Below are 12,151 nucleotides of genomic sequence, written 5' to 3'. Positions count from 1 at the left end.
GTAAGTTTTCGGAGGACTGTTCCTCAGCATAGAAGACTAGTGTCTGTCATTACACTCTGCCAATGAATCAGGAGGATGGAATGACCAAGAAGAAAATGAGGGGAGAGTCTCGCCACCAGATCAGAGATTGTCTGTCTGACTTTGAGGAGGTGGTGGGGGGACAAAAGAATAGGGTGACTGTGTACAAGGACAGACTTGTTCCAATGAGAAAGCGGAGCCTGCTGTAGAGGCCTGGTATGGAACTGAACAAATGGGATTGCCACGATGACCACCACCATCTTGCCTAGAACTCTTGTGCAGAAGGGGAGATGGACGGCTCAGAGATGGAATGCCGGTTTGTAAAGGCAACATTTTGTTCCAAAAGAAAAACTTTCACTTTTGCTAATGTTGAAAAGCATTCCCAGGAAGATGACTCGCTTAGCAGGGATCAGAGTCGACTTTGGCTATCCATCCGTAGCAGGATGACCACTATCCACTGGCACTCAGAAGGGCCATGACTGCATCCATGGCCTTTCTGAACACCCTGCGGGCCGGGCCGACCAAATGGGTAGAGCCACAAACTGAAAATAGGACTGATTCACAGCAAAACAGAGAAACTTTTGGTGCACTGGAAAATTAGGTATGTGGAGATATGCACCCTGAATGTCCACAGAGAAAAGAAATTCTCCTGGTTCCATGGAGGCAACAACTAAGCAAAGGGACTCTATTCTGAACTGGTGAAGCCGTACACAACTTTAGGTCCATAATGGGACAAACAGAACTGTCCTTGGGGATGACAAAAAGGTTTGATTAAAAACCTTTGAATCATTCTTGAGAGGGAACTGTAACAATGGCACCTGACAGGAGAAGTGAGGAAATAGCTTGGAAAACATCTGCATGGGAAGGGGGTCTGTGGAGGACTGTGTGAGGAGCTCGCCATGGACTAAAGACTATTGGACCAATAGACGTAGAGCAGAGTCCACAGCTCTAAGGGATGCTGATTTTATCCAACACAGTACTGGTTATGTCGATCTTCTTGTGTTTTATTGGAGATTTGCTTGCTCGTCAGATTGGAGTGCACGGGTCTCTATTGGAGTGTTCAGCCTCAGGTATTGTGGTTTCCATTCAGCGGCAGTAAGCAGAGTAAGACGTGCAGGCTGGATCTTACATATGCACACATGCGTAAGGCCAGACACGAGACTTGTAATTGGGTAAAGCAATCATTCTATTACTCCTGTTAGTGGCTCAGAAGCCTAAATTGAGCCATTGATTCACATGAAGGAAAGAATGAGCGGTCAGGCAAAGCGCTGGGCATATGGATAAGGACAGAAGGTTATAAAATTTACAAACCTTTATTAAAATGCTGAGCACACAACGCGTATAGGTGGCTGAATGCCACCTTCATCAGGCCCATCACCTGATGAAGGCGGCGTTCAGCCGCCAAAACGCGTTGTGTTCAGCATTTTAATAAAGGTTTGTACATTTTATAACCTTCTGTCCTAATCCATATGCCCAGCGCAACGTCTGACCGCACATTCTTTCCTTCATTTACCTACACTCCGTTGTGAGTTACGGATGGAGCAGCACAGGCATTGGAGATCCGCAGGACCTGTGGTCATGTCACATGTCAGCTTGGATTCCACGCCCCAGAGCGTGGGCTGATATATGATCCTATGCCTAGCCACCTATTGGGATCAACTATTTTATGGATTTGTTTCAATACAGTTTAGTGGATTTTAATACATCAGAATTTTCCCTTTTTCCTGGAGCTGGATTAGAGAAAGATGACGACAAATTGTACTAGCTCCACGAACAATGCCTGACATGGTCAGTCCGGATCGCCCTTGGGACCCTTTCCGCTTCTTAAAGGCTCTTGGAAATAGCGGAAGAGGGGAACCGGAAGCACCACGGAGAACCAGAGCATGCATTGCGATGGCTTTTGGATCTGGAGACCGAACTATGATCTTGAGTACTTTGGCATTCAGTCTGAACGCCATCTGTGAACTCGAGTGCTTTGGCATTCACTCTGAACGCCATTTGATCTACATCCAGAGTTCCTCAGCGAAAACAGATCTGTTGGAAGACTTCCGGATTAAGTTCCCACTTGCCAGAGGCACACCCCTGGCGGCTGAGGAAGTCTGGCACTCAGTTTTACTGCACCGCCAAGATCACCGAGTGATTGATCTCTGCCCATCGGAGAATGTGATCGATGTCGGCCATGGCCGCCTAGCTGCAGGTACCCCTTGATGATTGATGTACACCGCGGCTGTGGCACTATCCCATTGAATTCGGATAGAGTGACCCGCCAGAAGACAGTGGAACTGCTATAGGGCTAGCCGTAGTGTTCAAATCTCCAGAAACATTGATCGGGAGTTCCCGAGTTGACCGATGGCTTTGAGCAGTGTGGTGACGCTCCCCAGCCCAGAGGACTGGAATCTGTAGTCACTACTAACTGTTAAACCGGAAGAAAGTAGCTCCCCTGGCTGAGGGAGTGGGTCAGTCCATCGTCTGAGAGCCTGTCTGACCACAGAACCAAGCGGAGCAAATGTGACTGCTTCCATTGCCGCCACCATTTTTTCCAGAACCCTTATAGCAAATCGGATGAAATGAAGGGACGACTGACAAAAGTGTGCAAGTTCCCTGTTGGAGGGCCAAGGCCTTGTACCAGCAACCCTCTGGAGTTGTCCAGGATCCATCCCCAAAAAGGATATCCGCTGGCTGGAAAAGGAGAAGACTTGCTTAAAGGGCCACTGTCACCCCCTCCAGCCGTTATAAACTAAAAGAGCCACCTTGTGCAGCAGTAATGCTGCATTCTAACAATGTGGCTCTTTTAGTTTTTGGTGCATTTATTCCCAAAATAAAGTGTTTTATAACTTCTCCAAAATACCTGTCTTTAGACAGGGAGGCAGGTCCTCACCCCCCTGCTTGAAACGCCACACTGCCGTCACTCAAATCTTCAGGGGCGCCGCCCCCTCCGCGCTGTTTTTCCATGAAATTCGGCGCCTGCGATGTGTAGTACTGTCTGGTGCAGGGGCAGTGAGCTCTGGCCGTCTGATGTCACATCCAGGCTTACAGACTGCGCCTGTGCGGCCACCCACCTTGGGAATCCCAGCCCCGCACTGTGCATAATGCATAACACACTGCGGGGCTGGGATTCCTTTTATTTGGATCCTAGATCCTTGAGATCTAGCCTGTCTTGGGAAGAAGTAGTGGGCCCACCTGGATTGGCGCATAACCGACTTCTATCTTTCAAGCAGTGCAGAGTTAATCCACCTTTTTATCCCATTTTTTTTTTTTCTTACTCTGGCTGGTCACGAGGAGATCGTTGGATCTGCAGCAGCTAATATTTCTGTGAGCCTGTGTTTGGGCTCTATCTAGCGGGTAAAATAGGGATTTTTGTGTTACTCACAGTAAAATCCTTTTCTCCGAGATGCTCATAGGGGGACACAGGACTGTGGGTGTATGCTACTGCCGCCAGGAGGCTGACACTAAGTAAACATAAAAAAAGGTTTAGCTCCTCCTCCGTCGTATACACCCTGACACGGGCCGAAGGCAAACCTGGTTTGGTGCAAAAAGCAGTAGGAGAACAAATATAACAGTCAGCATTAATACAGAAACAACATGTCCAGAAAACAACCCTACCGACTGATAAAGTCAAATAACAAAAAAAGAGCCATCTGGCTAATAGGGAGGGAGCTGTGTCCCCCAATGAGCGTCTCGGAGAAAAGGATTTTACGGTGAGTAACACAAAAATCCCTATTTCTCCTTCGCCTCATTGGGGGACACAGGACTGTGGGACGTCCTAAAGCAGTCCCTGGGTGGGAAATTGACTCACCGGAGTAATATCCAGGCATCTGCCGCTACCGCTGCCTGAAGAATTCTTCTACCCAGGCTTGCAGAAGTCGAAGTCTGAGTATGGACATAATAGTGTTTGGAAAAGGTATGCAAACTGAACCAGGTTGCTGCCTTGCAAACCTGTTCTGCTGAAGCCTGGTGCCGAAGCGCCCAGGAAGCCCCCACTGCTTGAGTAGAGTGTGCTCTGATTCCGCCTGGAACGATCATGCCCTTGACACGGTAAGCCTCCTGAATAGCTGATCGTATCCACCTGGCTATGGTGGATCTTGACGCAGCGAGCCCCTTCCTGTGACCCTCAGAAAGGTCAAACAGCGCATCCGTCTGCCGAAAAGGTGCCGTCCAAGAAATGTACCTCCTAAGTGCTCTCACTAGGTCTAGCGTATGGAAAGCTTTTTCTACACGGTGCGTTGGCGACGGGCAAAAAGAAGGTAAGACAATGTCCTCGTTAATGTGAAACGAGGAAACCACCTTTTGCAAAAATAAGGGTGCTGGCCTGAGCACCACCTTATCCTGATGGAACTGTAGAAACGGAGCCTGGCAGGATAGAGCCGCCAGCTCTGATACCCGCCTAATGGACGTTATGGCCACCAAGAACACGACATTCCAGGAAAGATAGGTCAAAGAGACGTCCTTCAGAGGCTCAAAAGGAGCTTCCTGCAAGGTACTTAAGACCAAGTTAAGGTCCCAAAAATCCAGGGGGGTCCTGTAAAGCGGTACCATGTGAGCGACTCCCTGTAGAAAAGTTTTCACCTGTAAATTGACGGCGATCCTGCACTGAAAAAGAACTGATAAGGATGATATCTGTCTTCTGAAAGTACTTGGTGCAAACCCCGAATCCAGGCCGACTTGGAGAAAAGCAACAATGTTAGGAATGGAGTAACAGTGGGGGAAGCCCACGCTTTCTGCACCATGAAAAGAAAACCTTCCAGGTGTGATGATAAATACGTGCTGAGACAGATTTGCGGGTGCTAATCATGGTAGCGGCAACCTTTTGTGAGAACCCGGCCTGCGTCAGAATCCAAGATTCAATGTTAAACACAGGACCCCTGAGTTCTGGTGGTAGATCGGGCCCTGAGATTGTAGGTCTTTGCGTTCTGGAAGTCGCCAAGGAACCTCGGTGAGCAGCTGCACTAGGTCTCTGTACCATGACCGACGAGGCCAATCTGGAGCAACCAGGATTGTTGGAACTCCCTCTGTCTTGATCTTCCTGACCACCTTCGGGAGCAGCGCAAGAGGGGGAAACAGGTATGGGAGACTGTTTGTCTCGATACCGGGTGACAAACTTTGGTACCTTGGCATTCATTCCGAAAGCCATCAGGTCCACGTCCAGGGTTCCCCAGCGATGACTTATTTGCTGAAGCACCTCGGGATGGAGAGACCACTCCCCGGATGCAAGGCCCTGACGACTGAGAAAATCGGCAGCCCAGTTTTCCTCACCTGGAATGTGGACTGCTGAAATCACATAGTGGTTCTTTCGGCCCAGTTGAGGACCTGTTTTACCTCGTGCATGGCCGCCTTGCTGCGGGTACCCCCTTGATGATTTATGTAGGCCACCGCTGTGCCACTGTCCGATTGAATCCGGACAGGGCGGCTTGCTAGAAGATGATGAAAATCTTGCAGCGCCAGCCGAATCGCCCAAATCTCCAATAGATTGATCGGAAGGGTTGACTCTCACGAGGACCAGCGTCCCTGGGCGCTGTGGTGGCAAAACACTGCTCCCCAACCAAGAAGACTGGCGTCTGTTGTGACTACCAGCCAATGGGCTGGGGGAAAGGGTTTCCCTTGTCGTAGAGAAGGGCTCCTTGACCACCATGCAAGAACCTGTCTGACCTGGAGAGACGGACGGCACCTGAGGTTGAGAGAATACGGATTCTTGTCCCATGCTGCCAACAGTGCATGTTGGAGAGGACGGAGATGGAATTGCGCAAAAGGTACTGCCTCTATTGCCGCCACCATCCTTCCTAAAACCCTCATGCAGAAACGGAATGTATGGTAGGTCGGCCGGCGAAGGATCCTCATCTCTTTGCAGAGGGTCAGGACCTTGTCCCGGGTTAGGATTGTCAACCCTTGTGAGGTGTTGAAGATCATCCCTAGAAAAGAGATTTTCTGAGATGGCACAAGGGACGATTTTTTTAGATTTACCAGCCACCCTAGGCGAGAAAGCGTATCCAGGGTAATGCTGGCATTTTCCTCACAGGCTCGAAAAGATGGCCCCTTGATAAGGAAATCGTCTAGATATGGCAAAACGAGTATGCCCCGGGAATGCAGAATAGTCATCACTGCTGCCATGACCTTTGTAAATACCCTGGGTGTGGTGGCCAGCCCGAAAGGTAAGGCTGTGAACTGAAAATGTAGGCTGCCTACGGCAAAACATAGAAATTTTTGATGCAAAGGGAATATGGGAATGTGAAGATAAGCATCTTGAATATCTATTGAAGCTAAGAATTCTCCATTTTCCATTGCCGCAATGACTGGCCGGAGAGATTCCATTCGAAAGTGACGAATGTTGACAAACCTGCTTTTCCCCCCTGTGTTATCAGAAATGAGCTGATCCAGTTTTTACCCAAATAATCGACCACCTTGATATGGAAGAGTTGTAAGGGATTTTTTCAAGGTACAATCTGCCCACCATGTTCTCATCCAAAGGGCCCGTCTAAAGGCAATTGCGTTTGCGGCAGCTAATGCTGCACCATTCGCTGCATCCAAAGATGCATTGATCAGGTTGCTCCCTGCTAGGGCTATCTGATTTGACATCTCCGTCAACTCCGCCGGTAGGTCCCTCTCCTGTAGAGCCTTAGTTGAAGATTCTGACCAAGATATCATTGCCTTAGCTACCCAAGTTGCCGCAAAGAGGGCGAGAGGGCCGAACCTGAGGCCTCGAAAACTGAACGGGCCAAGCTTTCTATAAGCCGATCAGTTGGATCCCTAATAGAGGAACCGTTGGGAAGGGATAACAGTGTTGGAGGCCAAACGAGAAACCAGTGTATCTACCGACGGGGATTCTGCCCACTTCTTACGCAGCTCAGGGAGAACTGCCTGTCCGGACGCTCTCTATGCTGTTGGACTAAGTCCTCAAACTCAGGGTGAGTAGAAAACACCCTATGAGGCTGCTTGATCCTTTTGAGCGATACCTTATGACCAGAGGCCAGGTAGATTCGTCCTCTATACCCAAGGTTCGGTTGACGGCCTCAACTAGGCTATCTACTGACTCCTGATAACCAGGTGCCTCAAAATCGAGGGACCCTTCAGAATCGTAGTCCGAACCTTGTTCACTAACCTCCGCTGGTGAGGGTGAACGAGAGGCGAAACTGAAGGATGCAGATGCACCTGATGGACCTGGAGACGCTGTATGGGTTCACTTCCCCCGGGTCTGCCTAGTGAGAGTGCGGCCCCTGCAGGCCGGAGGTTCCAGTGAGTCGGAAGACCTCTCCAAGGTAGAAGAACCGCTGACCTGGGCCCCAACCGGGGTCTGGAGGGACTCGATTGCCTTGGTTAGGGATGCAATAGATTGCGACAAGGACGTGACCCATTCCAGGGGAGAAACTAGTTTCTGCCTGAGTCGCAGGGGAGGGTCCCTGAGCGCGTTCGGAATCGCAGGTCTCACAGAGACGATTACTCTGGGCATGCGGAAAGACAGGCTACACATGCGGTATATAAAACCGTGTGAGACTTGGTCCTTCTAGACATGGTGGCCCTGCTGATGCTATAAACAGCGTTTTAGATAGGCTGTAAAAAAAAGATATGGCAGCTGTCAGGCTGGGGGGAGTAGCACTTACCCCAGTCCTGTGTCCCCGTCTGTCCTGTGGAACCTGTCACAGGGCGACACAACCGCGCTGTTCCGTTTAAAAGGAGCGCTTCCTTGGTGGGTGGTCCCGCCGGAAATGGCGGCGTTTTAAGTCCACTGACCTATGGGGATCTGAAGCCGGCCTAAATTTTTTCCCCCATGTTCCTGCAGTGTTGCGGGGGCGGGGCCTACAGCCGATGAAGGGGCGGGACTTCCACCCGCAGCCTAACACGGCAGAAGCCGGGGCCTAGATTTTTCTTTCCCCCAGCCCAGGGAGAGGGAGGCGGGAGGATGACGTGGCCGACAACACGGCCGGAAGGGGCGGGATTTCCGCTCGTGGCCTAACATGGCAGAAGCCGGGGCCTAGATTTTTCTCTCACCCAGCACAGGGAGAGGGAGGTGGGACCCGCCGGCCGATGATGCGACCGGAAGGGGCGGGACTTCCGACCGCAGCCTGACTCGGCAGATGCTGGGCATAATAATTTACCTGAACCTGCACGATGAAGGATGAAGAGGCGCCGGGATCCCTGCGGAGTGGCGCTGCCAACGGCAGAAAAAAACCACAGCGCCCGCTGTCCCAGGGATGCTGCTGCTGCAGGAACCCTCCAAGCCCCCCACCACGCGATGGAGCTTAAAGTCAGAGGGGGGCTGTTAGAAAGGACAGTGCAGGCACCCTAACTCCATCTTTCCTTTAGGGGATGAGGAGAGGGACCGTCCGCCTCCTCTATATCACCGCTTGTCTACACATTGGTGATGCAGTGGAGGCTGCACGGACAGTACATATGCACCTGTACAGCCTAGGGTTTCGTTACCTTAGTGTGGTCAGGGCTGAGTTCGGCAAGGGGTCCCACGTTGTGGGATAGGATACGTGGAGGCGACACTCCATGTGCTCGCCTGTTGTTGGTTTGGGGAGATCGGACCCCTTCAAAAGGGTCCGCCGCCCCTGTCTCATTTCCATGTGAAGAGAAGAAATATGGAGTTTGAAAATCAGACACTAAGCATAAACTGGGTTTGCCTTCGGCCCATGTCAGGGTGTATACGATGGAGGAGGACCTAAACCTTTTTTATGTTTACTTAGTGTCAGCCTCCTGGCGGCAGTAGCATACACCCACAGTCCTGTGTCCCCCAATGAGGCGAAGGAGAAATCTGATTAGAGGTATCTCTTAATACCCAGAAATGACCCAGTGCAGAATGACTGTTAAAACCAAGCACAGGTGCTCGGTGCACCCATAGTGTGGCTGAGTAGTTCAGTGCATGACCTTACCCATTATGTTTCCCATTTATTTCTGCCATTTTATTTCTATAGATTCTATATTTATATAGATGCAAAACAAGCAGGTGGAAAGGTGCACTAAGTGCCTGTGCTTGGTTTGAACAGTCATTTTGTGCTGAACTTCCTTTTAAACGGAGTAGCGCGCCATTTGCACATCAATATAAAAGAAGGGCCAAAAAATAGCTTTCTAGCAACAGATAACTTCTATATTCTTTAGTAGAATCATTTAGAACTTAACCACTTGATTTGGTCTTCTTAATTTTATTAAAAATGAAGAACCCAACTTATCAAATAACAGTTTCAGTTTGAGAATTTCAATAATTATTATTTTTTAAAAAAAAGTTCTTTACACTTCATGGGACACACAAATTGATTAAATGGCTTTTTTTTTTATTGGTACCAAAAATAAGACGTGACTTTAGTTTTAAAAGATTTTTGGCACCTGCTTCAGGCTCAAATAATAAGACATTTAAAAAATTACATTCTCTTAAAATCATCTGTTTATAACTAAAATATATATCCATTTACAGAGCTTGAAGCAGCCACTTTTTTGTAGAAAATAAAGAACTTAATTTTTACTAATTTTGCTTAAAAAAAAAAAATTAAAAAAAAATATTTTTTTCTTCATTTGAACATTTTACTTGGATAGAACTCAAGGCTCCCCTCAAAACGGGGCAATGAAATAAAAGAAATTTGCATCACTCAGAGGAATGATTCCAGTACAACTAAAGCTGTATATTTACAAATGTTACATCATAAAAGTTCTAGCGTCTCCTGGAAATAAAGTCTTAAAAATGATGGCCGCAAAGTTTTTTGCTTTTCATTTCTTTTGCTGGATGTAGCTGGAGTTCAGGTGGGGGTGTCCTTGTGATAAAACTGGGAAATGGGGTCTGTTCTGGATTAATGAGGGAGCTGAAAAAAAAATTAAGGTTAGGAGTGGACCAATACATTGGTAGTTCACTTTGAATCAGTTCTAATAAGACCCGAAAGTATTGGCATTCAGCAGATTTTTAACCCCTTTCTGTCGCAGCCCAATTTTTTTATTTTGCTCCTTTTTCTAACGGTTCTCACTTTTATTTTTTCAACAACACTGTCCCACGAGGGCTTGTTTTATTTGAATATTTCTAGTTAAAGGGAACCTGTCACCCCAAAAAGATGAGCTGCGGCCACCGGCATCAGGGGCATATCAACAGCATTCTGTAAGGCTAAGTTCACATTGCGTTAACAGCAGCCCGTTCAACACATGCGTTAAACGGGCTGCCTTAACACAAGTGCCGACATGCCATCGCGCCAGCGCAGATAGAGCTAGCAGATGCTCTATCTGCGCTAGCGGTGATGGATCTGGAAATGCTGCAGCCCGCTACCCAGGGTCCGTCACTCAATGACGGCACATCGCTAGCGCACGCCCATTTTGGGCGTGCGCTAGCGATGCGCCCGAAATTATGATTAATGGCAGCGTTAACGGACTGCGTTACACCGCGGTGTAATGCAGTCCATCTAACGGACTGCTTGGACGTAATGTGAACCCAGCCAAATGCTGTAGATAAGCACCCGATGTATCCTGAAAGATGAGAAAAAGAGGTTATATTATACTCACCCAGGGACGGTCCCGCTGCTGTCCGGGTCCGATGGGCGTCGCGGTCCCGTCCGGGGCCTCCTATCTTCTTACGATGATGTCCTCTTCTTGTCTTCACGCCGCAGCTCCGGCGCAGGCGTACTTTGTCCTGTTGAGGGCAGAGCAAAGTACTGCAGTGCGAAAGCGCTGGGTCACTCTGACCTTTCCCAGCGCCTGCACACTGCAGTACTTTGCTCTGCCCTTAATAGGGCCGACAAAGTACGCCTGCGCCAGAGCTGCGGCGTGACGACAAGAAGAGGATGTCATCGTAAGAAGATAGGAGGCCCCGACCGGGATGCCCATCGGACCCGGACCGCAGCGGGACCACCCATGGGTGAGTATAATCTAACCTGTTTTTCTTATCTTGCAGGTTACATCGAAGGCTTATCTACAGCATTACAGAATGCTGTAGATAAGCCCCTGATGCCGGTGGCCGCACCTCATTTTCGATTTTTGAGGTGACAGGCTCCCTTTAATAGCATTGCGGGACATAGTACAATGGGTGTAGGCCCTAGCACTGGGTAGAAAAAAATGCCAAACTTTATCCCCAGTTTTAGCCCAGTGTCCATAGGAGGTTGACACCATGCAGCAGTCTGGGGGCTCGCAACAGCCTTCAAGGTCCAATATCCGATCCACGCTCCTCTCAGGGTACTTCTCTGTGCCAAGGGGATGGCGGTAATCCCCCATCTAATTGGTCTTCTAGGAAAGGCCCTGTTCATGACAAATAATTATCTGGACATTCTGGAGCCCGTAGGTTAAATCCTCCACTGTGATAAACTGTGTCTCACTCTCAAAATAATCTTAGCGGGTGGTATTTTTAAGGAATCTTCCCGAGTTCTGTCCTGGAGACACTCCTGGTGTGGCCCACCTTGTGTCCTGTCTTTAGCCTTTGTTGTCAGATACAGAACTTGCAACCGTTCGTGATGCCGACTGGTCTTCTTGGAAGGTCTGCTCCTGACCACTCTATTGGCCCCAGACCAGTCTTGACAGATTGTGAAGCTCATCCATTTGTCATAGTCACTCCATGGACCTCAGTCCTCTGTAACTATTCAGACCAGGACATTGAAGTTGTGCCTTTTCCTGTTGTTATCCAGACCATCTTCCAGATCATGGACCTCAGTACATCAGATGTTTGCTGCTTCGCTTAATGTCTCTTCACTTCTTGATGTGTGCATCAAGATCTTCACTTGGAATTTTCTCTTCTTTTAAAGGTTTGGATTGATTTAGTCCTCAGGCTTAAGGGCTAGAGTAGGGTCTTTCGTAGCCTCTTCCAGCGATCTCTTCTATGAGAAAGTTATACCATCTTCCAAGGGTAACGCTAAGGTCCCTATCTTAGTTTACGCTAAGCTGCAGGTTTTCCTTCTGTTAAAGTACTATGTGTTGCCCTTTCTAATCTCCTCCTGGATCGTGACATTTTTTGTGAGCTATTTCTTTCTAGTTTGAGTCTGTCTGTGGGGCATTGTCATTTTTCCTTCCCCAGCTCTACACGGTTACCACCTAGACCCCTGTTCTCACCAAGGTTTCTGCAGAAAACAGTCGGTTTTTGTAGGTGCTGCGGGCCGCCATGCGCAGGGGGTCCATTACGGTAAGTTATTATGCACCCTCTGGGACTAGTCTAGGATGTCCCACGGTCCTGTTTCACCCA

At 48.9% G+C, this 12,151-nt stretch overlaps 1 protein-coding gene across 2 annotated transcripts in view; it reads right to left on the bottom strand.

Moving 5' to 3' along the window:
- Positions 1-9,136: 9,136 nt before the first annotated feature.
- The window catches only part of TUT4 (terminal uridylyl transferase 4), an 86,066-nt gene continuing 83,051 nt past the window's right edge, over positions 9,137-12,151 (bottom strand). For both annotated transcript variants that reach the window (XM_069737901.1, XM_069737902.1), the window contains exon 30: positions 9,137-9,803. In XM_069737901.1, coding sequence (XP_069594002.1) covers positions 9,712-9,803 — 92 coding nt within the window. In that variant the 3' untranslated portion in view covers positions 9,137-9,711. The remainder of the gene's footprint in view (positions 9,804-12,151) is intronic.

This window comes from Ranitomeya imitator, chromosome 8 (genome assembly GCF_032444005.1).
Source record: "Ranitomeya imitator isolate aRanImi1 chromosome 8, aRanImi1.pri, whole genome shotgun sequence".
Lineage (NCBI taxonomy): Eukaryota > Metazoa > Chordata > Amphibia > Anura > Dendrobatidae > Ranitomeya > Ranitomeya imitator.
The sequence above is the reverse complement of the archived record's forward strand: the minus strand, read 5'-3'. Positions and strand labels throughout refer to the sequence as shown.